The sequence below is a fragment of the Notolabrus celidotus genome, chromosome 4 (assembly GCF_009762535.1).
Source record: "Notolabrus celidotus isolate fNotCel1 chromosome 4, fNotCel1.pri, whole genome shotgun sequence".
Taxonomy (NCBI): Eukaryota; Metazoa; Chordata; class Actinopteri; order Labriformes; family Labridae; genus Notolabrus; species Notolabrus celidotus.
The window spans coordinates 36,303,182-36,328,946 of record NC_048275.1 but is presented as its reverse complement, the minus strand read 5'-3'; the positions used below and the strand labels follow the sequence as shown (position 1 = coordinate 36,328,946).

At 42.7% G+C, this 25,765-nt stretch overlaps 1 protein-coding gene across 3 annotated transcripts in view; it reads left to right on the top strand.

The window, feature by feature from the left end:
- Positions 1-23,293, top strand: part of LOC117811758 (bifunctional heparan sulfate N-deacetylase/N-sulfotransferase 2-like) — a 46,948-nt gene extending 23,655 nt beyond the window's left edge. For all 3 annotated transcript variants that reach the window (XM_034682216.1, XM_034682217.1, XM_034682215.1), the window contains 11 exons: positions 844-998; positions 2,666-2,851; positions 7,679-7,807; positions 10,024-10,206; positions 10,517-10,613; positions 10,719-10,842; positions 13,208-13,382; positions 15,689-15,859; positions 16,310-16,419; positions 16,998-17,100; positions 20,979-23,293. In XM_034682216.1, coding sequence (XP_034538107.1) covers positions 844-998; positions 2,666-2,851; positions 7,679-7,807; positions 10,024-10,206; positions 10,517-10,613; positions 10,719-10,842; positions 13,208-13,382; positions 15,689-15,859; positions 16,310-16,419; positions 16,998-17,100; positions 20,979-21,104 — 1,559 coding nt within the window. In that variant the 3' untranslated portion in view covers positions 21,105-23,293. The remainder of the gene's footprint in view (positions 1-843; positions 999-2,665; positions 2,852-7,678; positions 7,808-10,023; positions 10,207-10,516; positions 10,614-10,718; positions 10,843-13,207; positions 13,383-15,688; positions 15,860-16,309; positions 16,420-16,997; positions 17,101-20,978) is intronic.
- The last annotated feature ends 2,472 nt before the right edge of the window (positions 23,294-25,765 follow it).

The following is a 25,765-nucleotide window of genomic DNA, read 5'->3' as shown; positions in this document are numbered from 1 at the left end:
TCTGAGTGTTCCTCATGCAGAACACAAACCGTAAACGGTCCCCTTTACATAGTGCAAACCTGAGGGTTAGCTCTGTGTTTGTGTCAGGTGGATTATTTATCCTGGAAAGGGCTCATTCAAGAATCTCCCAAAGCAGAACAAGTCTGCACAATGTTGAGAGGAGTAAGATAATGTCACAAGGTGGAGGGAACACAAGCTGGCCACCTTCACGTCCTCCATCTGATCAACAAATTGATGTATTTATCAGGACTAAGCAGAGACATGTGTATTGGGATCCTGCCTGTGTTTGCATAAAGTGCCCAACAGGGCAGTCACCTTTTGCCACACCACGAATGATCCCTGCTTCACCTCATTCAAACCAACATGGCCGTGATGTCTGATGGACACTAGTAAAGAAACCGTCTTTGTGATGACTTTGATCCAGGTAGGAAGGATGGGGACCTTCATCTGCAGAGGAACATTCACCAGCATTTCATTTTTAATTTTACCTCATGAGACTGATACACTTTCAGTTTAGTGATGTCAGGTTGTCTGTCAATATCAAGAACCAGTATTACAGAAGTGCTGCCTTTTCAGCAAATCAGAATCCTTATTCTCCAGAGTGTGGAGATTATTGAAAACTAATATTTTCAAGTCACCTAAAGCAAGAGATAACTGTGGCACTTAAAACTCCAATTATGAGAGTAACTCTAACATAGTGCTTAACGCTGCCCATCCTGCCAAAGGAAGCCCTCTGAGGCTGAAGGTTCTGGAGTTGAATCCCAAAGACCCTCTGCATGAGTGTTACTCGTAGCAGTGCCCGTTTTGTGAAAGGTAGATTTTGAGGTCTGTTTTGTCTTCCAGGGACTGATGAGGAGGATCGGGGAGATGACATGCTGCTTCAACACAGGATGGACTTCTGGTGGTTTCCTCACATGTGGAGCCACATGCAACCTCACCTCTTTCACAATGTCAGCGTTTTGGCTGAGCAGATGAGGCTAAACAAGATCTTTGCTCAGGTTAGTGACACTGATACACCTCAGACACAGTCAGTGTGCAGGGATTCATCCTTTTGAATTTGTTTTGCTAAATAGAGAGTAAAAGGAGGGGATAGTTTGTTCTTTTTTCTTGTGTAATAGAACTGTGAAGGAACTGTGTTGGCCTGAATATAAGACAAGCCCCGTCCTAGTTTAAAGGAAACAGTTTTAGGTAAGGGACAGTGTACGGTTAGCAGCTAACTAAGGGAAATAGAATCTCAACAGTAACCCGGCTACTAACTTAAGACACAAACACGTTGGTAAAAACACTGATTAAAGATTATTTTATTGATTTAAATGATTTATGCTTACAGTTTTTAAAAATAGTCCCAGTGATTCCTCGCCTCCAGGAGGCGGGCAGAACGTCAGGACGGGATTTGATTGGTTTCATCATTTGGCTCCTGATGGCAGGGATTGGTTGGTGTTTTCCCAGGTTTACTCTGGCTGTAGATGGAAGCTTTTTTCACTCTTTTTTAAGAACACATTATGCATTGATTACCATCGGGACAGAAAGATCATTTTAACTAGTATAACAAAAAGTGGATCTAAGTCGGACTACAGTACCAACCCCAGCTTTAAGGAAATGATCAGTAATTTGATAACATGCAAATTAAAGTATAATGCAGTCTTTTATAAAGATGACTGGTCTCATAACAGGCATGCCCTCATTCTGTGTTTTTAGTAACATACTCATGTGCATTTAAAGACATTGGGCCTAATTCACCAACATCTTCTTTTTTTTTTAAGTTATATTTTTTGTGTTATTTCGCCTTTAATAGATAGGACAGCTGTAGAAAGACAGGAAGTATGAGGAGTGGACAGCAGGGGAAGACATGCAGAAAATGATCGAGGCCGGGAGTCAAACCTACGACCTCTGGAACGAGGACTATAGCCCCTGAACATGGGGTGCACTTAGACCGCTAGGCCACCGACACCCCGACACAGACATCCGATGTTTCTTAAATTTCCTCTTCAGAAGGTTTCTCAAAGAAGTCTACGTTGGATTCATGAATGGTTCTCAAACTGCAGAATTGTTCTCACATGTTTTGTTAAATTGATGAATGCCATGTCTTTGTAAGTTTGAACCTTGTGCTTGACGTTCCTAATTAGCATAGATATACGCCCTTAAATGCCCATATAAGGGCATGGCACTGCAGGGCCACACAGAAATCACACAGGCTGGAGAGAGGAAGGGAGAGACATCAGGAGTGTGCAAATTCAACTTTAAACTGAAAATTATAGCTCCGCCTAGTCATGTCTCTCCACCTTTCATCCCTCTGGCACTGTAGCGTAGGGTGACGGTTGTCCTCAGTCATGAGGGATGAACTCTCTTACAGATAAGTGGCACCATCTGTTGTAATAGAAGTTGACATTTAATTACTAAACTCCGAATATGAGACAATCCCACTTTTTCAGATATACATGGAGGAGAGAAAAAGTCTTGTATTCAAGTCAATGTGGTATTTTTTTTAATGACATAGGGAGAAGTGAAAGTTTAGAGAAATATTAAGATCCTAACATACTTAGGTATAGGTAGAACATTCTTCCAAACCTCTCTGCTCTTCTGTCTCCTAACACGGTCTCTCTCCCTCTCTTCCTCCCTCCCTCCCTCCCCCTGCTGTCCCGTCTCCTCACCTGCCTCTCTCCAGGAGCATGGCATCCCAACAGATATGGGCTACGCAGTGGCCCCGCACCACTCCGGAGTCTACCCGGTGCACAGCCAGCTGTACGAGGCCTGGAAGTCCGTGTGGGGCATCAAGGTGACCAGCACGGAAGAATACCCACATCTGAGGCCGGCTCGATACCGCCGGGGCTTCATCCACAACGGGATCCAGGTCAGTCCAGAGTTTTAAAGTTTGACCTGAATTCATGGGCTTGTTGCATCGCTCTTTAAAAAGCTCACTTTCATTAAGTTGTGTTTTGTTTGTGTAAATACAGAAACAACAAACAGTCTGTCAGCTTAATTTGTTGTTTCCACTCTGCAGCACAGAATCCATTGACTGGATGTTGTTCTGAAGTATTTTTGTCTGCTGGAGAGAAGTTTCACCGCCAGTCTTTTATCAGGAGATTAGTCTTTTCTGATCTGGAACAGGAGGAAAAACAAACCTTGAGACATCTTGTAATGGCCCTGTCACACCTTAACGATTTAGCCAGCGTTTTCCCAACGAATGCCTCTAAAATGCTGACATACGCTGATGTTTTTTTCAGTTTTGGGCGTATACATATATTCATAACTTATGCCCAACTATAGTCCACTTGTGCAAAGCGCGCGGCAGTGTAATAACACAGACAAAGTGTATAAAAAGGCTGCAGATTAAATAAGGTGTGTGTTATTAAAAACTCTGCAGTCTCTCTTTGTAAGAACATGATGAGCCGTGGAGAGTGTCAGAGGAGTGAAACCAGCAGGAACACAGCCTCTGCTCTTTACAACAAGTTACACTTATTGACTGCAGTGCTTTCAAAAACGTCACATTTTGAACTTGATTGAATTCAACAACAGCAGCTTTATCATTGAACACCAGCAGACTCTGACATGCTGGATTCAGCTTCTGTTTCAGAGGCTCTGCTGTTTGACACTGAGTGAGGGCTCCAAGGCTTCACACACTCACACACACGCAGACACACAGATCTACGTGTGTGAACGTGTGGCAACCATCACATAATGCACCTACAACTTATGGCAGGCGTATGCCGGACGTATGATCCATACGCTGCATAATTACTCGCCGTACTACGACGTATACCAGTGTGCTTCAGTGTGCTCTTCACTTATACAAACTTACCTAGAACTTATGCGACGCACGCCAGCGTACTCTACAATTTTTGAATATGCCGGCATACGCTGGCTAAATCGTCGAGGTGTGACAGGGCCATAACATCTCCCAACATTTCTAATTTCCTGATCCAGTTCACCTCTGCTTTAAACTTAAAGGTGACATATCACGCTTTTTTCATCAATATATATTGGTCTAAGAGGTCCCCAAAACATGTCTTTAAAGTTTATGCTCAAAAAAACACTTTAAAATCAGATTTTGGTCTGCCTGAAAAGTCCTCTTCTTCATTCCTCATCAGAACACTCTGTTTTCCCTCTGACCACGCCCCCTCCGGAAGTGGATGTGCCTCGGCTCTCCAGCACGTTGATCTAATGTTTACATGTTGGCTGAATATACACGGCTGCTCAGAGATCGCATTACTTCAACCCTCTGAATCTGATCCAGAATCTGATCCTGACGGAGAGGCGCCTGCAGCAGGACCTTTCTGAAGGATTGGTCACAGATTTAGTGTTTCTTGTTGTTTTATTTATCAGTATGTAGACGTGTGTCTTGGTACACAGCTACGAACATGTAGCTATGTGGCTATGCTAACTAGCGCTAGCACTTATCCATGATAAATAAAAATCATCCACTAGATCTTCAAATCTGCAGACGTGGGGAGTAAAACCGACCTCTGCCAGAAAGGCAGCGGGACCTTTTATGAAGGATTGGTCACAGATTTAGTGTTTCTTGTTGTTTTATTTGTCAGTATGTCGACGTGTGTCTTGGTACACAGCTACAGCTACAGCTACAGCTACAGCTATGAACATATAGCTATGTGGCTATGCTAACTAGTGCTAGCACTTATCCATGATAAATAAAAATCATCCACTAGATCTTCAAATCTGCAGACGTGGGGAGTAAAACCGACCTTAGTGTTTATTAAGACAGCCTACAACTAGCATGCCTCCCTCCTAAGCTCCTTGTTAGCACACATTTGTGCAGGTAATGAAAAACGGAGGAGGGATTCAGTATTATTTTATACAGTCTATGGGCTGAACAAGCTCCGAGCTCTGACTCCGTGACAGACCGGATATTGTTGTTACGTAACAAAAACACGGAAGTCTGAAACGGCTGGTTTCACACACATTTACAGAAAGGTGTAGAAATCAGAACAGGGGCAGAATGGATTTTTTTTCATTCTCGGGGGGTTTGTAGACATGCCAGGGACACATATTTCAGGTAAAGAACCATTAAAAAGTCAATTTTGCATGATATGTCACCTTTAACTTATAATACCTTCAAGTTGTATCCGGTAATGTAATGTAACTGGGCTGCATTGATGCTCATCTTCATCATCCAACTCATTCTTACACACTCTCATTACTTGGGGACCAACTTGATTTCCTTAATTTAGCTAGAACACCTGACATGTGGACTGTTGGAGCTGGAGATCAATCACTCAGTCACAGACCTTTTCTCTTCCAGAGAATCTTTGAAACCTCAGATAGGAGAGCGAGGTGAACTCTTAGTTCATGTTCGATTAGCAGAGCCTCGTGTTACAGTTTGGTGCATTGAGCTGTAAAACTTTCTTTAAACAAACACAGATGGTCTGAGAACTTGGCCTTGCTGTCATGCATCATGCAGAGCCCGCTGGCAGCTGTCTGGTACAGCTCTGGTGAGTGATGGCCAGAGTATCAGGGTTCGGTCCGCCTGCCGGTTTAGTGATGAAAGACTTGCGGGTAGACGTCAGGGGTTGCTGCAGGTCAGCGGTAGAGTCAGTTTTCTGTCAGCTGGAGGTTTGGCAGTTCAGTGCCCAGCTCCTGCAATCCACATCTTTATCCAGTCCTTTAGTCCACATGCTGAAGTGTCCTTAGACAGGACTCTGAACCCGTCTTGCTCTCAATGATGTGAATGGAAGTAGTCCATGCTGATCAGCACTTTGTAGCAGTCCCAGTCATCAGTGTGTGAGTAGGTATATGTGACATGTAGCAAAAAGCACTGTATGAGTGACGTCCATTTATCATTTCTTTTCCATGTATAGTTTTTGTTTACATAGATAGATAAATAGAGCAGGACTGTGAGCTGAAGCTGCCTTCAGATAATGATTTATAGACTTTAATTAAAACGTTGTACGATGGATGCAGAGGGTTCAAAGATTACATCATGGCTGATTATCTTTCACTCCTTCTCTCTCCACATGGACCTTTTTCTGCATACAACCAGTGCCCGCTACAATGCTAGTAGATAATGCTACACATGTACTATGATAGAGATTATCCATCATGATAGGAGTTTCACATCACATTCAGCCTAACAGTAGAAGACACAGAAATCAGACTTCCCAAGGTATACAAGTAGTTAGAAACAGTAGACAACTGTTACACGATGGAAAAAGTAACTCATAGAATCAATAAAAAAGATTATTAGTATTATTATTATTATTATTACAATTATTATTTATTTAATTATTTTATTTTCAAGGGTTTATGCTGATGATTATAGTTATTGATTTGATGTACTTATTTCTTTATTTTTTAATTAAATTCTTTGAGGTTTTTTTTTATACTTTCTTTAATCATTAAAGGTGACATATCATGCAAAATTGACTTTTTAATGGTTCTCTACCTGAAATATGTGTCCCTGGCATGTCTACAAACCCCCCGAGAATGAAAAAAATCCATTCTGCCCCTGTTTTGATTTCTCCACCTTTCTGTAAATGTGTGTGAAACGAGCCGTTTCAGACTTCAATGTTTTTGTTACGTCACAACAATATCCGGTCTGTCACGGAGTCAGAGCTCGGAGCTTGTTCAGCCCATAGACTGTATAAAATAATACTGAATCCCCCCTCCGTTTTTCATTACCTGCACAAATGTGTGCTAACAAGGAGCTTAGGAGGGAGGCATGCTAGTTGTAGGCTGTCTTAATAAACACAAAGGTCGGTTTTACTCCCCACGTCTGCAGATTTGAAGATCTAGTGGATGATTTTTATTTGTCATGGAAAAGTGCTAGCGCTAATTAGCATAGCCACATAGCTATATGTTCATAGCTGTAGCTGTAGCTGTAGCTGTGTACCAAGACACACGTCGACATACTGACAAATAAAGCAACAAGAAACACAGAATCTGTGACCAATCCTTCAGAAAGGTCCCGCTGCCTTTCTGGCAGAGGTCGGTTTTACTCCCCACGTCTGCAGATTTGAAGATCTAGTGGATGATTTTTATTTATCATGGATAAGTGCTAGCGCTAGTTAGCATAGCCACATAGCTACATGTTCGTAGCTGTGTACCAAGACACACGTCTACATACTGACAAATAAAACAACAAGAAACACTAAATCTATGACCAATCCTTCAGAAAGGTCCTGCTACAGGCGCCTCTCCGTCAGGATCAGATTCAGAGGGTTGAAGTAACGCGATCTCTGAGCAGCCGTGTATATTCAGCCAACATGTAAACATTAGATCAACGTGCTGGAGAGCCGAGGCACATCCACTTCCTGAGGGGGCGTGGTCAGAGAGAAATCAGAGTGTTCTGATGAGGAATGAAGAAGAGGACTTCTCAGGCAGGCCAAAATCTGATTTCAAAGTGTTTTTTTGAGCATAAACTTTAAAGACATGTTTTGGGGACCTCTTAGACCAATATATATTGATGAAAAAAGCGTGATATGTCCCCTTTAACCTCCACCAACAGAAAACCATCCAGAGTTCTTCTTCCACAGGCCACACCTCATTAAACACATAAAAACACACACCTCTACTTCGAGTGTTGGGAAATTTGAAATCCCTGCCTGTCACCATTGTAGTTGTCTTCCTATGTTTTTGTGTTTGTGCCTTTGTCCGTCCATTGATTTGCAAAACTCACAATCAAAAGTGTACCAGGATCAACTGATGGGCTCTTTGTGTGTTTCAGGTGTTGCCCCGGCAGACTTGTGGTCTCTTCACCCACACCATCTTCTACAACGAATATCCAGGAGGCTCCAAGGAGCTCGACAAGAGCATCAGAGGAGGAGAACTCTTCCTCACTGTTCTTCTGAACCCTGTAAGAAAACATCACACACGCCCGGTTGTAGACTGGACTTGAGTTAAAGAGGGAATCTGTGACTCAACCTGTCAGCTCTAAGACAAAACTCATCTGAGACTTGAAGGCCTGACAACTTGACATGACAGTGAAGCAAAAGGCTGAGGAGACTGTAGTGGATTATTCCTAAATATAAAGAAATTCTTTACTGCAGATCACTAGGATGCATGCAACATCTCCATTACCTGATGCACACTTTCAGTTGAAGGAGCTGACAGACTAAATATCAGTTTGTCTCCATCCATTCGTCTGTTGGTTGGAGTCTGAGAAAGGTGTTCCCAAGTGGAGGTGTGACAGTACAAAGAAGTTGTGGTTCTGGGTTTTGAAGTCTGGTTTCAGTAAAGTAAGGGAAACAAACACTGCACAAACATTTATTTTTCTTTATTAGGAATGAAAGAACTTTAACACATTGTCTGAAGTGCAGCATCAACAGTTTATGGGATTTTAAGCAAACTCAGATATGTTTTCATAACATTTAGTATGAGTCATAAAAACAGAATAATGCAGAGTCTGAAATTACACTATCAAGTACCAAACGTGGGCTGATTCTCAGTCTCATAACAGGTTGTGCTTCGGAGAGATAAGATGACACACAAACCTATCCATACAAACACACACACAGGAACACCAGCCACCATGCGTCACTGTTCACCAGACAGGACGTCAGCTGCTTTGCTCAGTTACCGATGAGAGACCCATTTTTGTTTAGTGACGCAGCAAGGAGCTTAAAATGTTTTATTAGCCCAAGCCCATGACCCGATCTACGCTCAATTAATGAGAGCACTCTGCACTGAGGACTTAACCTCAGTGTGTTTTGAGGTGATTTGTTGAGAGAGTCTCTGCACTGAAACCAGGGATTCAGTAACCTTTAAGACGGGCTACTCATGCTGTGTGGGTGTTGCACTCTCATTTTCCACTCCGTGCAGGGACCTTGGATTTGACCTTAAGTTCAGCATTGAAGTGTTTTGGTACGAATACGCGTCTTTACACCTGTAGTCATGAGTTTTAATCTTAATGAGTTCATAAGCAACATTAAAAACTAGAAATCCAATATAAAGTTCTCACCAAAATCAATCAATCTCTTTTATAAAGCACCAAATCACAACAAATGTTCTCCTCAGACTCCACCAGACTCATGTTAGACACACATCTGCTGAGACCGTGTTGGAGAGAGGGATAGAGGGAGATGAAGAGAGAGAGAGAGATGATGGTGGTGAGACGGATAGTAGTAGTTGTAGCAGCTGGAGTCTGGAACGTCCACAGCAGCAGAGATCCAGAGGAACCTACGAGACAAGGGAGCTCAGGGACTCCAGAAAGGTCTATGGTTAGTAACTTTAATGGGACAGGAAGAGTTAAAGTAAGAGACAGGAAGAGTTAAAGGAAGAGGCAGGCAGACAGAGGAGAGAGAGGGAAAGACAGGATCCCAGTGTGTCAGTCTAAGCCTATAGCAGCATAACTAAGAGCTGGTCCAAGCCTGATCCAGCTCTAACTTTAAGCTTTATCAAAAAGGAAAGTTTGAAGCCTACTCTTAAAAGTAGAGAGGGTGTCTGCTTCCCGGACCCTGACTGGTAGATGATTCCAAAGGAGAGAGGCCTGATAACTGAAGGTTCAACCTCCCATACTACTTTTAGAGACTTTAGGTACGATGAGCAGGCCTGCATGTTGGGAGCGTAGGGTTCTAGAGGGGTAATAGGGCACTATGAGCTCTTTAAGATACGAAGGTTAGACACACATCTGCTGAGACCGTGTTGGAGAGAGGGATAGAGGGAGATGAAGAGAGAGAGAGAGAGAGTTGATAGTGGTGAGACCAGAATGTCAAGATCTACTAAAGAGAGCTGCTGGTTCAGCAGTTGTTCACTTGTAAAGCTTCTTCACTTGAAACTGTGACGTGCAATGATTTTGAGTATTGATAAAGGGGAAGATGTTTTGTCACTTGCTTGTGGTGTCTGAAAAAGAAATGAGACTGGACTTGACTCAAAAGACTTTCTGACCTCCAGACAACAATAACAGCTGCTCCAGCTGACCTGCTGTATTCTATTATTTTAAATTGTAATATTTGTTGTTTGGATTTGATCAGGAACTTCATTCTGTAAAAGCAGTGTAAACATATCCAGATGTTTTCCTTCCACAGCAGCTTCATCTAAATTAAGTAACCACGTTGTGTCCTCTCGATCCAGATCAGCATCTTTATGACCCACCTCTCAAACTACGGCAACGACCGGCTGGGTCTATACACCTTTGAGTCTCTGGTGAAGTTTGTCCAGTGCTGGACCAACCTCAAGCTGCAAACGCTGCCCCCCGTCCAGCTTGCTGACAAATACTTTCAGATCTTCCCCGAGGAGAGAGACCCCCTTTGGCAGGTGAGTGTTTTTCAGATCATTGACTTGCTGCAAAGCTTGGGCTCAGCCGCCTGCTACATTGGCCCAAAGAAGGCCTGGTTCTCACCCTGTGTAAGCTACAAATACAACCTTTTCTTCCATTGAAAAGGTTGTTATTATGTTGCATCCTATCTATTCTTGCACCAACTCTCCAACTCAGGGGTTTGAATTATTTTCTGTTGGGGCACAGAAGGAGGAAGACATGCAGCAGCAGCACTGACATCAGCATGTAGTTTTTAAAGTACTTTCTTCATGATGTGTTGAAAGTTAAAAGCACCACCTTCTCTTGTAGAACCCCTGTCACGACAAGAGACACAAAGACATCTGGTCAAAAGAGAAGACCTGCGACCGGCTGCCAAGGTTCCTCGTCATTGGACCACAAAAAACAGGTAACACACGTCCTGATCCGATCCTTCTTCATCTCTCTCTCTCTCTCTCTCTCTCTCTCTCTCTCTCTCTCTGCATTATTATAAACATCTGGTCTTCTCTCGCAGGCACTACAGCGCTTCATTCATTCCTGAGCCTCCACCCAGCAATCACCAGCTCCTTCCCCAGCGCCACCACCTTTGAGGAGATCCAGTTCTTCAGTGGAGCCAACTATGACAATGGGATTGACTGGTAAAGACTCCAACATACTGCACTCTGCTCAGCACTCAATCACAGCCAGAACACAGCATGGCTTAAACTTCAGTTCTTATGGGTGGTGTTACTGCTAGTGTTTAGAAGTCTCAGTTTTTCAGTTATTGTTAAGGCTTAAATGTCTGTCTCAGTACATTTAAGATGAAGTGTTAAAGTGTTGAAGCGGATGATTGGCTGTTTTTTGCTCCTTCATGATCTTCCTAAAGGCGTTTTTTGACTGCAGGGACTTTCCCCCGGAACTACGTGCGTTTCAACCAGAGGAACCAGGGTCTAAATTTAGTTCAGGGGTTGTTAATACCCCCTAAAAAGCCCCTGCTAGGGGAATAGTACTTTTCAAAGGTCCCGGGACTTTTGGGGTGCAGGGCCCCCAGGCTGCACGTGTCTGGTTGGCAGTGGCGTAGAATTGCGTATGGACCATAGGGACGTGTCCCTACCAATCTCAAGAGATGGCTGAAATGTCCCCACCAATATTAAGGTTGAAGGGGGAAAAAATGCGCTTCATGCGACACACAAAGGGTTAAATCCTTTCCCACTTCGACACCGCCTCTCAAATATGTCTTTGAGACCGGTCTGTTTTTTGGTTGGCTTAGCTCTCTAGGCCAGTGCTTCCCAAACTGTGGGGCAGCGCAAAGGTACGACACTTCAGGAGGGCGGGTGTCCCAACCATAGACTGTAAAAAATATGTACGTAGTATCGTGACGTCACCCATCTGTTTCTGAACTCTGTTTTGAGACCAATCAGCTGCGGCAGCCATATTGCTTCTGTCGAGCCAGTGTGACGTAAAGAGGCGGGCTTTGAGCCTCCTAGCCAACAGCTGCAGTGTTCCCACAGGCAGCTGTGCCTCTCATTGGAAGACTGGTAATCTCAATATCTTCGAAATTGCCAAATTAGAAAAAAATTCACCCCCCTCACAGTGAGAGGACATCGAGAAATTAGCTATTCAGACGACACTCGTCTTTTGTACCAGGCTGTAAACATGTTTATTAATGCTGCAAAGATCGTCTTTTCCCCGTTCATGTGTATGTGACTTCCGGTACTTCCGGAGCCAGCCTCAAGCGGATCCTCGATGAACTGCAGCTTTTAACACTTCCGCATTGGACTCATATTTTTAGACCGGAGGTTGCCGCTTGGTCCCAACCAATGTAAAAATCCAACCTACGCCCTTGCTGGTTGATAGTTTAACCGCAGTGTTTTTATTCCTCCCTCCGTCCACAATAACATCACACACATCTGTGATTCACTTGATTTCTCTTTCTTTCATTAGTTTTTATTTGTTCTATCTTTTTTGTATGTGTGTGTACTTTTTAAAAGAAGAAGCTGTGATTCTGTTGATTTAGCAGCTTGTAACAGTAGTCTTCTCTCAGCGGTTTTAAAAGTGACCCTGTAAACTGGAGACCTTCAGCTGAATGTGTCAGTGTTTGTGGAGTTTACACAGCTGTTGAAACACAGAGGGAGTTCCTGGGAATGCAAACTAGTTTAGTTTTTATTAAGATTTCTAAATATCCTCATCAGATATTTAACGTCTTTGCTACTCGTGCTTATCTCTCTACTGGTCTGGTGGTGTAGTGCATTTACTTTTTATTTCCTCCATACGTCACTGGCCTGATTTGCACAATCTACCAGGGACTTCAGCCCACGGTCAAAACGCAGACAACAATGGGGGCACAGGAACCTGTTAGTCCCTGGAAAAGTAGTCCCGGGGTCTTAAAGCCCTCGGAACACTATGTTGAAATGCACCTTAATACACCCTCACTGTAACAATGCAAACACCACTTGAGTTATTGTGGTTTCTGTTCCCTCTCTGTGTTTCTCTGCGGTGGAGTGATATCTCCCGGTAGTCACATGCAAGTTTGTTTCAGGGACACTGAACCTGCAGCAGCTGCCAGGACAAATATACCCTCTAAAGTCTAAATGGATAATTGATTAACTGAAAAACAGCAACGCTAACACTGCTAACACTGCTAACACTGTTGTTTTGGAGGCAAACCCTCATAACAACAGTCTTAAAGACCTGGGTTGACCAGTTAAGAGTCCGGAAACTCAATCCAATATGGAATCCGTCACTCTGCGGTTTGCTCAAAGAGTCTGAGTGGTTTAGTAGAGGAGAGCTGCTGCTACACTTCAGAGTGTTCATACTTTTACAGATATCAAACATCTCTTCATTAATGGATCCTAATTCTGATTAAAGCAGGAGATCTGTTGCACATCAAAGTCTCTTAAATTGGTAGATGTATCAAAGTAAAGTCATTTGAATGAATTCAGAGTATCATAACATGTCCAGGGATGTGATTTTTTTTAAGCACTAGCTAACTGGTATTTTGTTTTATTTGTGTTCTCTCCTCAGGTACATGGACTTCTTCCCATTCCCCTCCAATGTCAGCACAGACTTCATGTTTGAAAAGAGTGCCAATTACTTCGACACAGAGGTTGCTCCAAAAAGATCCGCTGCACTGCTCCCCAGAGCCAAAATCCTGGCAGTGCTCATCAACCCATCTGACCGGGCTTATTCCTGGTACCAGGTGAGAGCTGAGATCATCTCCTTTACCTCAAAGTTGGAACACATTCAGTATTGTGTCCAGCTAATTTATAATGCTACATTTCCATTATTACAAAAACAAACCCTCTTCTCATCCAAGAGAGAAACCAAGCTCTAATTCAGTCATAATCCCTGTCTGGACTAATCTGTGAACATGCATTATACATGACCATTCACACACTGGGCATGTCTATGATGGTGTAATAAGACGTATTATTACCCAGCTTTCTAATTGAACTTCTGGCTGTGTAAGATGCTTGATTCTGATTGGTCAAACCCCCTTGATGACGGTTATTAACTTTAACTAACATGAGCAACACCAGAGACAAACTGATCACACATCATGTCAAATCAATCCACAGAAAAGAGTTCAGACACATTTAGCTTCTGCTTGTTGACACCATAGACCGTTAGCACCATACTGGTAAACAATGTGACAACAACTGTTAGTTTCCGATGGCATCATATTAATTAACAATGTGATCAAAAACTGTTTGTGCCGTTATGCACAGACAGTGCTATTCGTGCATTTCATTTCCGTTCCCCTCTCTGTTTTGCATACCACTGCTCTGTGGCCTTTAAATGCCCACGCTGAGGAACATCGTTTTTTTTAATTGAATTGTAGGAAGGTCAGTTGTCCATATATTCTGTTTTGAGACATTTTCAGTGCTTGAGGATTTACTCTTTCAAAGACAGGATGAAAAAGACTGTTCTAATTAACACTAAACACATCAAAGTGATTAAAATCTAAGATGACTGTATTTATACTGACCTTTTTAATGAGACAGCTGCTGTACGTGATTAAAACCACACGACTTGTAGAAGAATGAATCACAGTATGTTTAACAGGTGTCCTGGTGTTTTAATGTTTAAGCAGTGAAGGAGTTTTTAAAAGGAAATATTAGCGCTGTGGAGACTTCTACTAAACATTTGTTGCGTATATTTGGAAAGCTCTGCTAATGGTAATAAGTCAAATTTACACCGGTGTGGTCATACAACAACAATTAGGAGGCATGTTTCTACGTACATGTGTGAGCGCATCTTTACAGATTGTCACATTCAACATGGCAGCGACGTTGACATACTACTCAGCCAGTCAATGCGGCTTCTACGTATATATGTCTATGTGGTTAACAATGTTGCTAAAACAGTTCAGTTAGCATCATTTCAGTACACAATATGACAGAAACCATTAGCTACGGTTAGCATAAATTTAGGAGACAATGTGACAAAAATTGTTAGCTTCAGTTAGCATCATAATGGTAAAAAGAAAATGTGGCTAATATGATTGTTACAGTTGGAGTCATTTTAGTAAACAATGTGACCAGACCATTAGCTTCCGTTAGCATCATTTTAGTAAACAATATGGCTAGACTATTAGCTTCTGTTAGCATCATTTTAGTAAACAATATGGCCAGACTATTAGCTTCTGTTAGCATCATTTTAGTAAACAATTTGACAAAAAAATGCTAGCTACTGTTAGCATCATATTGGGAAACAATGCGGCCAAAACAATAGTTGTGGTTAGCATCATTTTAGATGAAGAATTGGTGTGACAAGAACCTTAGTTTCTGTTATCTTTTTTGTAAACAACATGACAAAAAAACTGTAGTTTCCATTAGCATCACATTTGTAAACAGTGTGAAAAAACCATTAGCTTCTGTTAGCATCATATTAGTAATGTAAAAAAAAACGTTGCCTCCTTGTTGCACCACTATGTGGCTTAATCGTTGGCTTCCGTTAGCATCATATTGGCTAACAATGTATCAGAAATTGTTACTTCTGTTAGCATCATGTTGGTAAACAATGTGACAAAAACTGTTATTTTACATTAGCATAATTTTATTAAAAAATGTGACAAAGAATGTAAGTTTCAGCTAGCATCATTTTAGTAAACAATGTGACAAAACCATTAGTTTCTGTTAGCATCACCACTGGAATCATGAATGCTTGAATATTAACTTCATGCATAGTTGTAGTAGTAGCATCATAAACTTTAGAACTCATAACCACATCAGCAGCTACCATCGACCTGCGGGTCAGAAAGGTCTTCACTTAATGAGCATGAAGAGTGGCTCGTCAAGGTCGATGTAGTTTGACCAATCAGAGGAGGACAGCCTGATATGATGCATCTGTGTCTTTAACTGTAATAGTGTGGACCCTGGACATCAGTGTAGTATCATATACACATTTACAATGACTTGTGTGTGGATATACCCTCACTGTTAAAGTTTCTCCACTGTTAATGTGGACTTGAGATGTAACACTGTGTCCTGTGTCTGACCTCAGCACCAGAGGGCCCACCAGGACCCTGCAGCCCTCAACAACACCTTCCATGCAGTGGTGACAGCAGGCCTCTCAGCCCCCAGGGATCTGCTGGTTCTTCAGAGACGCTGCCTTAACCCTGGGGTCTACACCACTCACCTTGAGCGGTGGCTTCAACATTACCAGCCCAGCCAGGTAACACTCACTGCAGCTGCTAACGCACACGCACACGCACACGCACACACACACACACACACACACACACACACACACACACACACACACACACACACACACACACACACACACACACACACACACACACACACACACACACACAGCAGCCTGGTTATCATGCGTGCGTCATGTTCTTGACAGTCTTGCCCCCTACAGCTCAGTGATGGTTATAACACCACAGATACATGTAGACTCCATCCATCACAGTAACACACACCTTTCACACACGGTGACATGATCTCAAACAGGTTTGATAGTTACACATATGGGGTGTGATGGAGCTCTTTCCAACAAAGGAGGACTATATTGTGTTACCCTGCCACAGCATGTTGTAATTTTTGTTGACCTGGTTCCTGTGAGTCATGTGTATCTTGTGTGTGTGTGTGTGTGTGTGTGTGTGTGTTGCAGCTGCACATCGTGGACGGAGCCCTGCTGAGATCCAACCCTGCACTGGTGATGGAGGGAATCCAGAGATTTCTCGGTGTCACTCCGATCTTCAACTACACCCAGGCTCTAATGTTCGTAACCCTCTCTCTCTCTCTCTCTCAATTTCAATTCAATTCAATTCAAAGGACTTTATTAGCATGGAAAACATACGTAATCATTGCTAAAGCTTAAAAAGAAATAAAACACAAAATTACAAACAATTACAGAATAATAAGATTCAATGTTAAACTGACAGAGCTGTATAGAAGAAAGAAAATATATGAATAATACAAATAATAATGATAATATCTCTCTCTCTCTCTCTCTCTCTCTCTCTCTCTCTCTCTCTCTCTCTCTCTCTCTCTCTCTCTCTCTCTCTCTCACACACACACACACACACACACACACACACACACACACACACACACACACACACACACACTCTGTCACACACACACTAAACCCCACATATTTAAGGTGTTGATTTAGAGAACCTGTCAGGTCACAGGTTCAACACTTAACTTTGGATGCACCGTCTGCTGAATGTGTTGAAATGTGTCTCTTATCCCAACAGAAAATCATGAATGAAGAGTGTTTTTTTTTTTTTTTTGAAAGGAGACATTTCATTGGTTAACCCAAAAGTGATTTATGAACTGTTTGTGGTCTGCAGGTACGATGACAGCAAAGGCTTCTGGTGTCAGCGGGTCGAAGGAGGTCGAGCCAAATGTCTGGGGAAGAGTAAAGGCAGGAAGTACCCTGAGATGAGTTCAGAGGTAAACCCACGCCAACACTGTAACACAGCATGCTGTACACTACAGATCCAAACAATGGACCCGAACCCTGATGGACACTAAATCCGTCCTTTGATCCCAGTTAAACGGTCATTTGAAAAGTATGTTAACAGAACTAAAGAGTAGGAAGGGGACATGAGTTTCAAATGTCGAAATATCTGTTCACTTCTTAAAATCAAAGAGTTAATGTGAATAATATCTCTTTTTGAAAGCATCATTTTTTCAAAGTTTTTTGACTGGTTTTCCAGTCAGTTGGTGGTTACAGAGCATCTAAAGCTGTTTGTGAACCACATTAGGTAACAGAAGAGGAAGAATACTAACAGCATTAAATAGCAAAAGAAGAAGAAAACATTAGTGACAGTCTCTGGAAATACGTGTGTAGTGGTGTGAGATCCAGAAACAGAGAACACTGCAGAGAGATGAGCATGGCTGTAAAATATAAACACACACGCCACGCTGCTGCGTCACAGAAACACTGACATAATGATCGAGACAGACGCTGACAGCGCCCGCTACTAGAAGCACCTCGTCACAGCAGCCACACAAACAGACCGTTAACAGGACAGGTGCTTGATTCAGAATAATCGCCAAGCAGATGCCAGTGATGATCAAATAGTATTTTGGCTTGAAATGCCTATCCCTACGACAGACTGCAGATGCACATGTTGCAGTATCTGTGGATGATTTTGATAACTGAAACATTTTTGTGACTTCTTTTGAATAGACTTTCAATTTTATGTTTATCATAAAACATTGACTTGAAGAGCGTCAAGCATCCAACCCTTATTTCCTGTGAATTTGAGGATCAGTAAACCATCCCACATTTTGGGATTATTTGTACAGTAAAGCCCCCCAAGTTGTGTTATTTTATCTGTTAACATAACTGCATTAAGTTTATGAGTTCAGACAGACTGAGGGAGAGTAAGAGAGAGAGAGAGAGAGAGAGGGAGGGAGAGACATCGGTGACACAAAACAACACCTGTTCATTAGATCACAGATCTCTTCGTCGCTCTGTGGGTTGTTGATGAAGTGAGAGAAGCACACAGCGGTCTGGAGTCTGTGTTCACAGGGACACTCAGAGAGACAGCTGTCTCACATGGTCCTCATCCTCTGCACCTTCATCATCACATCATATGTTCATGACTGGATGCCCAAAATCACTCTTTGTTTATCCTCCAGCAGTCAAAGTTTTTCACCTCTGCTGCAATGCGCCGACATGTCACATCAGTGTTTGCGTCACTGTGGGAATGACATAAACCATGCAGCTCGTGTTAGTAAATCTGAGACTGTTTCCAGACATGTGAATGGTATTGAAAGAGACAAAGGTCTATAATGAATAAACTTAAAAAATATTTCTCATACTGGAACAGACTATATGTTAAAATCTGATAATCCATAATTCTGTCAAATGAGAGTACAGTTTAGCTGAACATCAAGCTTCCCTTTGTCTTTGTGAGCATCAGACTAACATGTGAATAATGACACTTTAAAGGTGACATATCATGCAAAATGGACTTTTTAATGGTTCTCTACCTGAAATATGTGTCCCTGGCATGTCTACAAACCCCCTGAAAATGAAAGAAATCCATTCTGCCCCTGTTCTGATTTCTCCACCTTTCTGTAAATGTGTGTGAAACCAGCCGTTTCAGTTTTCAGTGTTTTTCCTACGTCACAACAATATCCGGTCTGTAACTGAAGTCAGAGCTCGGAGCTTGTTCAGCCCATAGACTGTATAAAATACAACTCAACTCATCCTCCATTTTTCATTACCTGCACACATGTGTGCTAACAAGGAGCTAAGGAGGGAGGCATGCTAGTTGTAGGCTGTCTTAATAAACACAAAGGTCGGTTTTACTCCCCACGTCTGCAGATTTGAAGATCTAGTGGATGATTTTTTTTTATCATGGATAAGTGCTAGTGCTAGTTAGCATAGCCACATAGCTACATGTTTGTAGCTGTGTACCAAGACACACGTCGACATACTGACAAATAAAACAACAAGAAACACTAAATCTGTGACCAATCCTTCAGAAAGGTCCTGCTACAGGCGCCTCTCCGTCAGGATCAGATTCTGGATCAGATTCAGAGGGTTGAAGTAACGTGGGTCTGTGAGCAGTGTGTATATTCAGCCAACATGTAAACATTAGATCAACGTGCTGGAGAGCCGAGGCCACATCCACTTCCTGAGGGGGCGTGGTCAGAGAGAAAACAGAGTGTTCTGAGGAGGACCGAAGAAGAGGGTTTACAGGCAGACCAAAATCTGATTTCAAAGTGTTTTTTTGAGCATAAACTTTAAAGACATGTTTCGGGGACCTCTTAGACCAATATATATTGATGAAAAAGAGCGTAATATGTCACCTTTAAATCTTCTAGAATACGAAATTTAACATTCATCCATGAAGTTCCAGACATTAATCCTTGAAATGAAAAAAATCCTCCTTTAGACAGTTTCATGACAAACTGGTACATAAGAACACTCCAGAACACAATCACTTCTTTGGCGATCTAAATGTTGAAGGATCCTTTAAAAAATATGAATTCGAAGGCATAATAATCGGTATGATCATGAAACCGTGATTATTTCTCTGACAACAAATGTATCACCAAAATCTCTAATCGTTAACCCTTGGACGTGAGTTCCACACAGCATGAAAATACTCTCCCCTCTGATGAGTGCAGATCACAGGTCCTCTCTGATCTGCTCAGCTTTACACATTATGATGCACAGACTGCACCGGACCATGAGCGTGTATGTCTTCAGTAAACGTGCTTTGACTGAGACTGAGTTTGAAAGGAAGGACGTGCACAGGGGGAAATAATGAGCCAGGAAGAGAAGGGTGTGACTTCCTCTTTCTAATTTTTCTGATGTTGAGAAAAACTCTGAATAACTTTTTGAGTAGCTCTTTAAACAGCCATCATGTGTAAAGAGAACACATGTTTCCATTGCATATTCAACAGCTACATGGTAAATCAAATCACTCTTTCTTCCCCTGATCTCTGACCTTAACTGTCTGTGTCTGTGTCTGTGTCTGTGTGCTGTGTGCTGTGTGCTGTGTGCTGTGTCTGTGTCTGTGTGCTGTGTCTGTGTGCTGTGTCTGTGTCTGTGTGCTGTGTCTGTGTCTGTGTCTGTGTCTGTGTGCTGTGTCTGTGTCTGTGTCTGTGTCTGTGTCTGTGTCTGTGTCTGTGTCTGTGTGCTGTGTCTGTGTGCTGTGTCTGTGTGCTGTGTCTGTGTCTGTGTGCTGTGTCTGTGTGCTGTGTCTGTGTCTGTGTCTGTGTCTGTGTCTGTGTGCTGTGTCTGTGTGCTGTGTGCTGTGTCTGTGTCTGTGTGCTGTGTCTGTGTGCTGTGTCTGTGTCTGTGTCTGTGTCTGTGTGCTGTGCCTGTGTGCTGTGTCTGTGTCTGTGTCTGTGGTCTGTGTCTGTGTCTGTGTGCTGTGTCTGTGTGCTGTGTGCTGTGTCTGTGTGCTGTGTCTGTGTGCTGTGTCTGTGTGCTGTGTCTGTGTCTGTGTCTGTGTGCTGTGTCTGTGTCTGTGTTCTGTGTCTGTGTTCTGTGTGCTGTGTCTGTGTCTGTGTGCTGTGTCTGTGTCTGTGTGCTGTGTCTGTGTCTGTGTCTGTGTGCTGTGTCTGTGTCTGTGTCTGTGTCTGTGTTCTGTGTCTGTGTTCTGTGTGCTGTGTCTGTGTCTGTGTCTGTGTGCTGTGTCTGTGTCTGTGTGCTGTGTCTGTGTCTGTGTCTGTGTGCTGTGTCTGTGTCTGTGTCTGTGTCTGTGTGCTGTGTCTGTGTCTGTGTCTGTGTGCTGTGTCTGTGTCTGTGTCTGTGTGCTGTGTCTGTGTCTGTGTCTGTGTCTGTGTGTTTCTTCTTGCAGTCCCGTGGCTTTCTGGCGGAGTACTTCCATGAGAGCAACAAGGAGCTTCTGCATCTGCTGAATCGGTTGGGTCAACCGCTGCCGTCCTGGCTCCGCCAAGAACTCCAAAGTACAAGCTGGAGCTGAGGTCACCTGCCCATACACACACACACGCAGACAGATCATCACACCACAGAAAAGCTCGGACTGAAGTCTGTGGATGAGCCCACATATGGCTCTGGATTATACCGGACTACCTGGTCTGTCAGCCAGCAGCAGGAAACAAGAAAGAAGCTTCACGGGTTCCTCGGGAGGGACTTCTGCTCCTGTCTCTCCATCAGTGTCGGGGACTAATACATGAACTCCCATGAGTACCGGGACACCCTCAGCCCCAGACACCAGTGTAGGACAGGGGGCCCACATCAGTTGGCTGTGGATCTGGAGGACAGGAAGTCTTAAAGCAAGGAGAGAAACCCGCAGGATGAGAGTGTGTGGATGTAAGCAGATACAGGACTGACGCACACACACACACACACACACACACACATCTCATCTCTCCACATGATGACTGCAGAGAAGTCCACTTGATAATCAGTTGTATATATTGGTTGAGGGGTGGATGGGAAATAGAATGTCCGGCAGACGCTTCAGACAGACAGTCCACATCCTGGTCCAGAGCTCAGACGCAGTCCGGGTGTCACTTCTTGTCCTCACAGATTTCAGTCAGTCGGTGATCGAGGTTTTAACAGAACGAGAGGTCCGTGTAAATACCATGTGGTCATGTTGGGGATGTGACTGAAGCCGGGTCGTGGTCCAAGCTTGACCTGAACCAAGATCCTGTCAGAGAGCAGCTCGACTTCACTTCATTCACTGAGACTGAACCTAACGTAACATTTTACACTGCTTCTATATTTGCTTTTAAACTACATAGCATAGTTTTTTGAATTTGAAACCCCCATATTTTGATAGATGGAGTTCACCACACATCGTCCTTTTGAACGAAGCATGGGAACCTTCAGTTATTGAGCGACCTCGAGGTGTGACGGTGAACGAGACGAGATTAAAGACAACTGAACACACTAACTCGAGTAGTGTGGCTGAAATTCTTAAGAGACTTAGTGATAAGAACCATTTTTATGAATGAAAAAGGTTCTTATTAAATATATACATATATCAATGTGTGTTTTATAAAGATGGTACAATCTTATGAGACAGATTTAAATTTTAAAAATTGGTGAAAGTGAGACATCCTGATACCCTCAGTGGGGATAAATCAGCGTATCTCTCCTACCATATCCGTGTCTGATCAGTCTTCACCGGTTGCGTTTTTGGAACACATTAGGAGCACGACTGCCGGACAGCTGGAGTCATGTGACCGAGGTTTTCCCGCAGTAATCCCTGAATCAAGGATTCTCCTCCTCCTCTCCTTATCCATGTTGTCTTTCTGGTCCTCTGAAAACCTCTGACCTGTTGACTCCAGGCCTGGCTCCGCTCATCATGACTTTGGTTTGTTGTTGTAGTTAAGTGAAATACGATCTGGTGATAACACAGAGTGTTTTATTCTGAAAATTAACCGGATGTTTTCATTTTGTTTTGGTGAAACCTGACTTCCTGTCCCGCTCCATCTGCTCTGTTGAGATTGATGCGTCGTGCTCCGGCATCCGGCAGAAATAGAAGTTTTGTGTATCTGATCCAGAGGGCTCCGACCTGGAGGATCAGAGACGCAGCCGGACCGCAACGAAGCGGATCCAGTGGAAGTTAACACATTGACTAGAATAGAAACCTATCACCTGCTGTGACGGATCGGAGACTGACCAGACACAGATCTGTTGGAATTTGGCCATTGAGGGACATTTCATACACTTGTCAGAGTTCCTCCTAAAGCCTTAAAGCCTTCACACACGAGACTGAACCCGACTAGAAACTGTAAAAGATGTCATATTAAGGTTCAGACTGAAAGAGTTCCCTTCACAGCAGTGATAAATAAGTAAGCAGCTTGTTCCCGTCCCCCGACCCTGACACGATGACGAGGACCGCCTCGGACCAGAGCTATTAAAAACCCAACGTGCATTGTGTTTGACTGTGAACGAGGGATGACCACCAAAGAAAAGAAAAAAGATAATCAAGTCCGTCTTCTTCAGTAAAGCCCACGTTGAATACACTACACCCCACACCCCACACCCCACACTCACATATATGTCTGAGGACAACCGTGGACACCGGAGCCAGTGAAGAGACGATCAAAAGCTGCTGTCTTGTTTTGTTTGTTTTGTATAAATGTCAAAAGGCCAACACTGTATCATCTCTAATAAAAGCAAAGAGAGGTTGGAAATCAAGGCAGCTGAATCTTTTCTGACTGACTTCAAACATGAAATCACAAACGGAGGGAAACAGGAGATGCTGAATGTCCTGGATGAGGCTCTGACGGAGCGGGAGAGAGAGGCTGAAAGTGGCAGAGTGTCACAGGGAAAACAGAGACATGCACACCGCTTCGTGGTAAACGAAACAACATGCAGAGGGTAGAAAGTGGACTTCTTGTGTCTGCTCGTCACTTGTATTCTGGTGAAGAAGTTTATTAAAACTGAGTCACTCTCAGTGAAAATGTAACATTCATTACATTTTTTTTTACTTTTAATTTGAGTTCATTTGATTAGAACAATGTACATTAATCAACATTCAACAGTATGCCTCAATGTAAATATGCACAAATTAGCACAATAGCTACATTAACCCGTAGTCCTAAGGCAGGTACTTACATAAAACATAAATCAACAAGATTTAAAGTTACAGGATGTCACAAGACAGTTAACAGGACACTACTTACAAAGAAATCATAATAATAATAATAATAATAATAATATTATTATTATTATTATTATTATAATAATAGTATTAATAAAAATAATTATAATTATAATAATAATAATAATGCATTTTATTTGGGGGCGCTTTTCAAGTCACCTAAGGTCACCTTACAGAGCATAAAAACATTCATCATTAAAACATCATTTAAAATAAATTTTACATACAAAACGTACACTTTTGTGACTTTATAAAAAAAGGATGGAAGGTGAGGCCAAAGCCCCGGGAACAAGCATCAAATGAGGAAACAGATTATTCATGAGTACATGACTGTTTTGTTTTTAATGTGTCAGTGTTCTTTTAAAGGTACAGTAGTTCTCTAGCTCCATGATGTGAGCTGCTCATTTGTTCCAGGACTGTTTGCCTCTAACAGACCATTTGACTGAATGTGGTTTTACTTCTCGGTGCATCACATTCTCCTCTAGTTTATCATGTTATGGTTTTTTTTTAATGATAAATCTGTTCAATGATGGAGGGGCAAACCCATTTGAAATATTAATTAAAAATTTTACACTTCCTTACTTTGTTACAATAATGGAAATGAAGAGTGTCTTTTGACTGTCTTCTTAAAGAGAGACTTTATGGGTTTTAATCATAGACTGTATAAATAATGGACGTAGTATCCGTGACGTCACCCATCTGATTCTGAAGAGCTGTTTTGAGACCAATCGTCGGCGGGAGCCATATTGCTGCTGTCGAGCGATTGTGACGTAAAGAGGCGGAGTTTGAGCCTCCTAGCCAACAGCTACAGTGTTCCTGCCTGTCAATCAAGTCAGCTGTGCCTCTCATTGGAAGACTTGTAATCTCAATATCTTCAAAATTACCTCATAAGAAAAAAAATCACTCCCTGTACAGTGTGTGCTGATAGAGAAATGAGCTATCCAGACTACACTTGTTTTTTGTACCAGACTGTAAACATGTTTATTTCTGCTGTAAAGTATCATTGTATGCATATACAGTGGGGCAAAAAAGTATTTAGTAAGCCACTGATTTTGCAAGTTCTCCCACTTAGAAAGATGAGAGAGGTCTGTAATTTTCATCAGAGGTACACTTCAACTATGAGAGACAAAATGAGAAAAAAAATCCAGGAAATCACATTGTAGGATTTTTAAAGAATTTATTTGTAAATTATGGTGGAAAATAAGTATTTGGTCAATAACAAAAGTTCAACTCAATACTTTGTAACATAACCTTTGTTGTCAATGACAGAGGTCAAAGGTTTCCTGTAAGTCTTCACCAGGTTTGCACACACTGTAGCTGGTATTTTGGTCCATTCCTCCATGCAGATCTCCTCTAGAGCAGTGATGTTTTGGGGCTGTTGCTGGGCAACACAGACTTTCAACTCCCTCCACAAATGTTCTATGGGGTTGAGGTCTGGAGACTGGCTAGGACACTCCAGGACCTTGAAATGCTTTTTACGGAGCCACTCCTTCGTTGCCCGAGCGGTGTGTTTGAGATCATTGTCATGCTGGAAGACCCAGCCACGTTCCATCTTCAATGCTCTCACTGATGGAAGGAGGCTTTGGCTTAAAATCTCACGATACATGGCCCCGTTCATTCTTCCCTTAACACGGATCAGTCGTCCTGTCCCCTTTGCAGAAAAACAGCCCCAAATCATGAGGTTTCCACCCCCATGCTTCACAGTAGGTATGGTGTTCTTGGGATGCAACTCAGCATTCTTCTTCCTCCAAACACGACCAGTTGAGTTTTTACCAAAAAGTTCTATTTTGGTTTCATCTGACCACATGATATTCTCCCAATCCTCTTCTGGATCATCCTTATGCTCTGTGGTAAACTTCAGACGGGCCTGGACATGTACTGGCTTAAGCAGGGGGACACGCCTGGCGCTGCAGGATTTGAGTCCCTCTCGGCGTAGTGTGTTACTGATGGTAGCCTTTGTTACTTTGGTCCCAGCTCTCTGCAGGTCATTCATCAGGTCCCTCCGT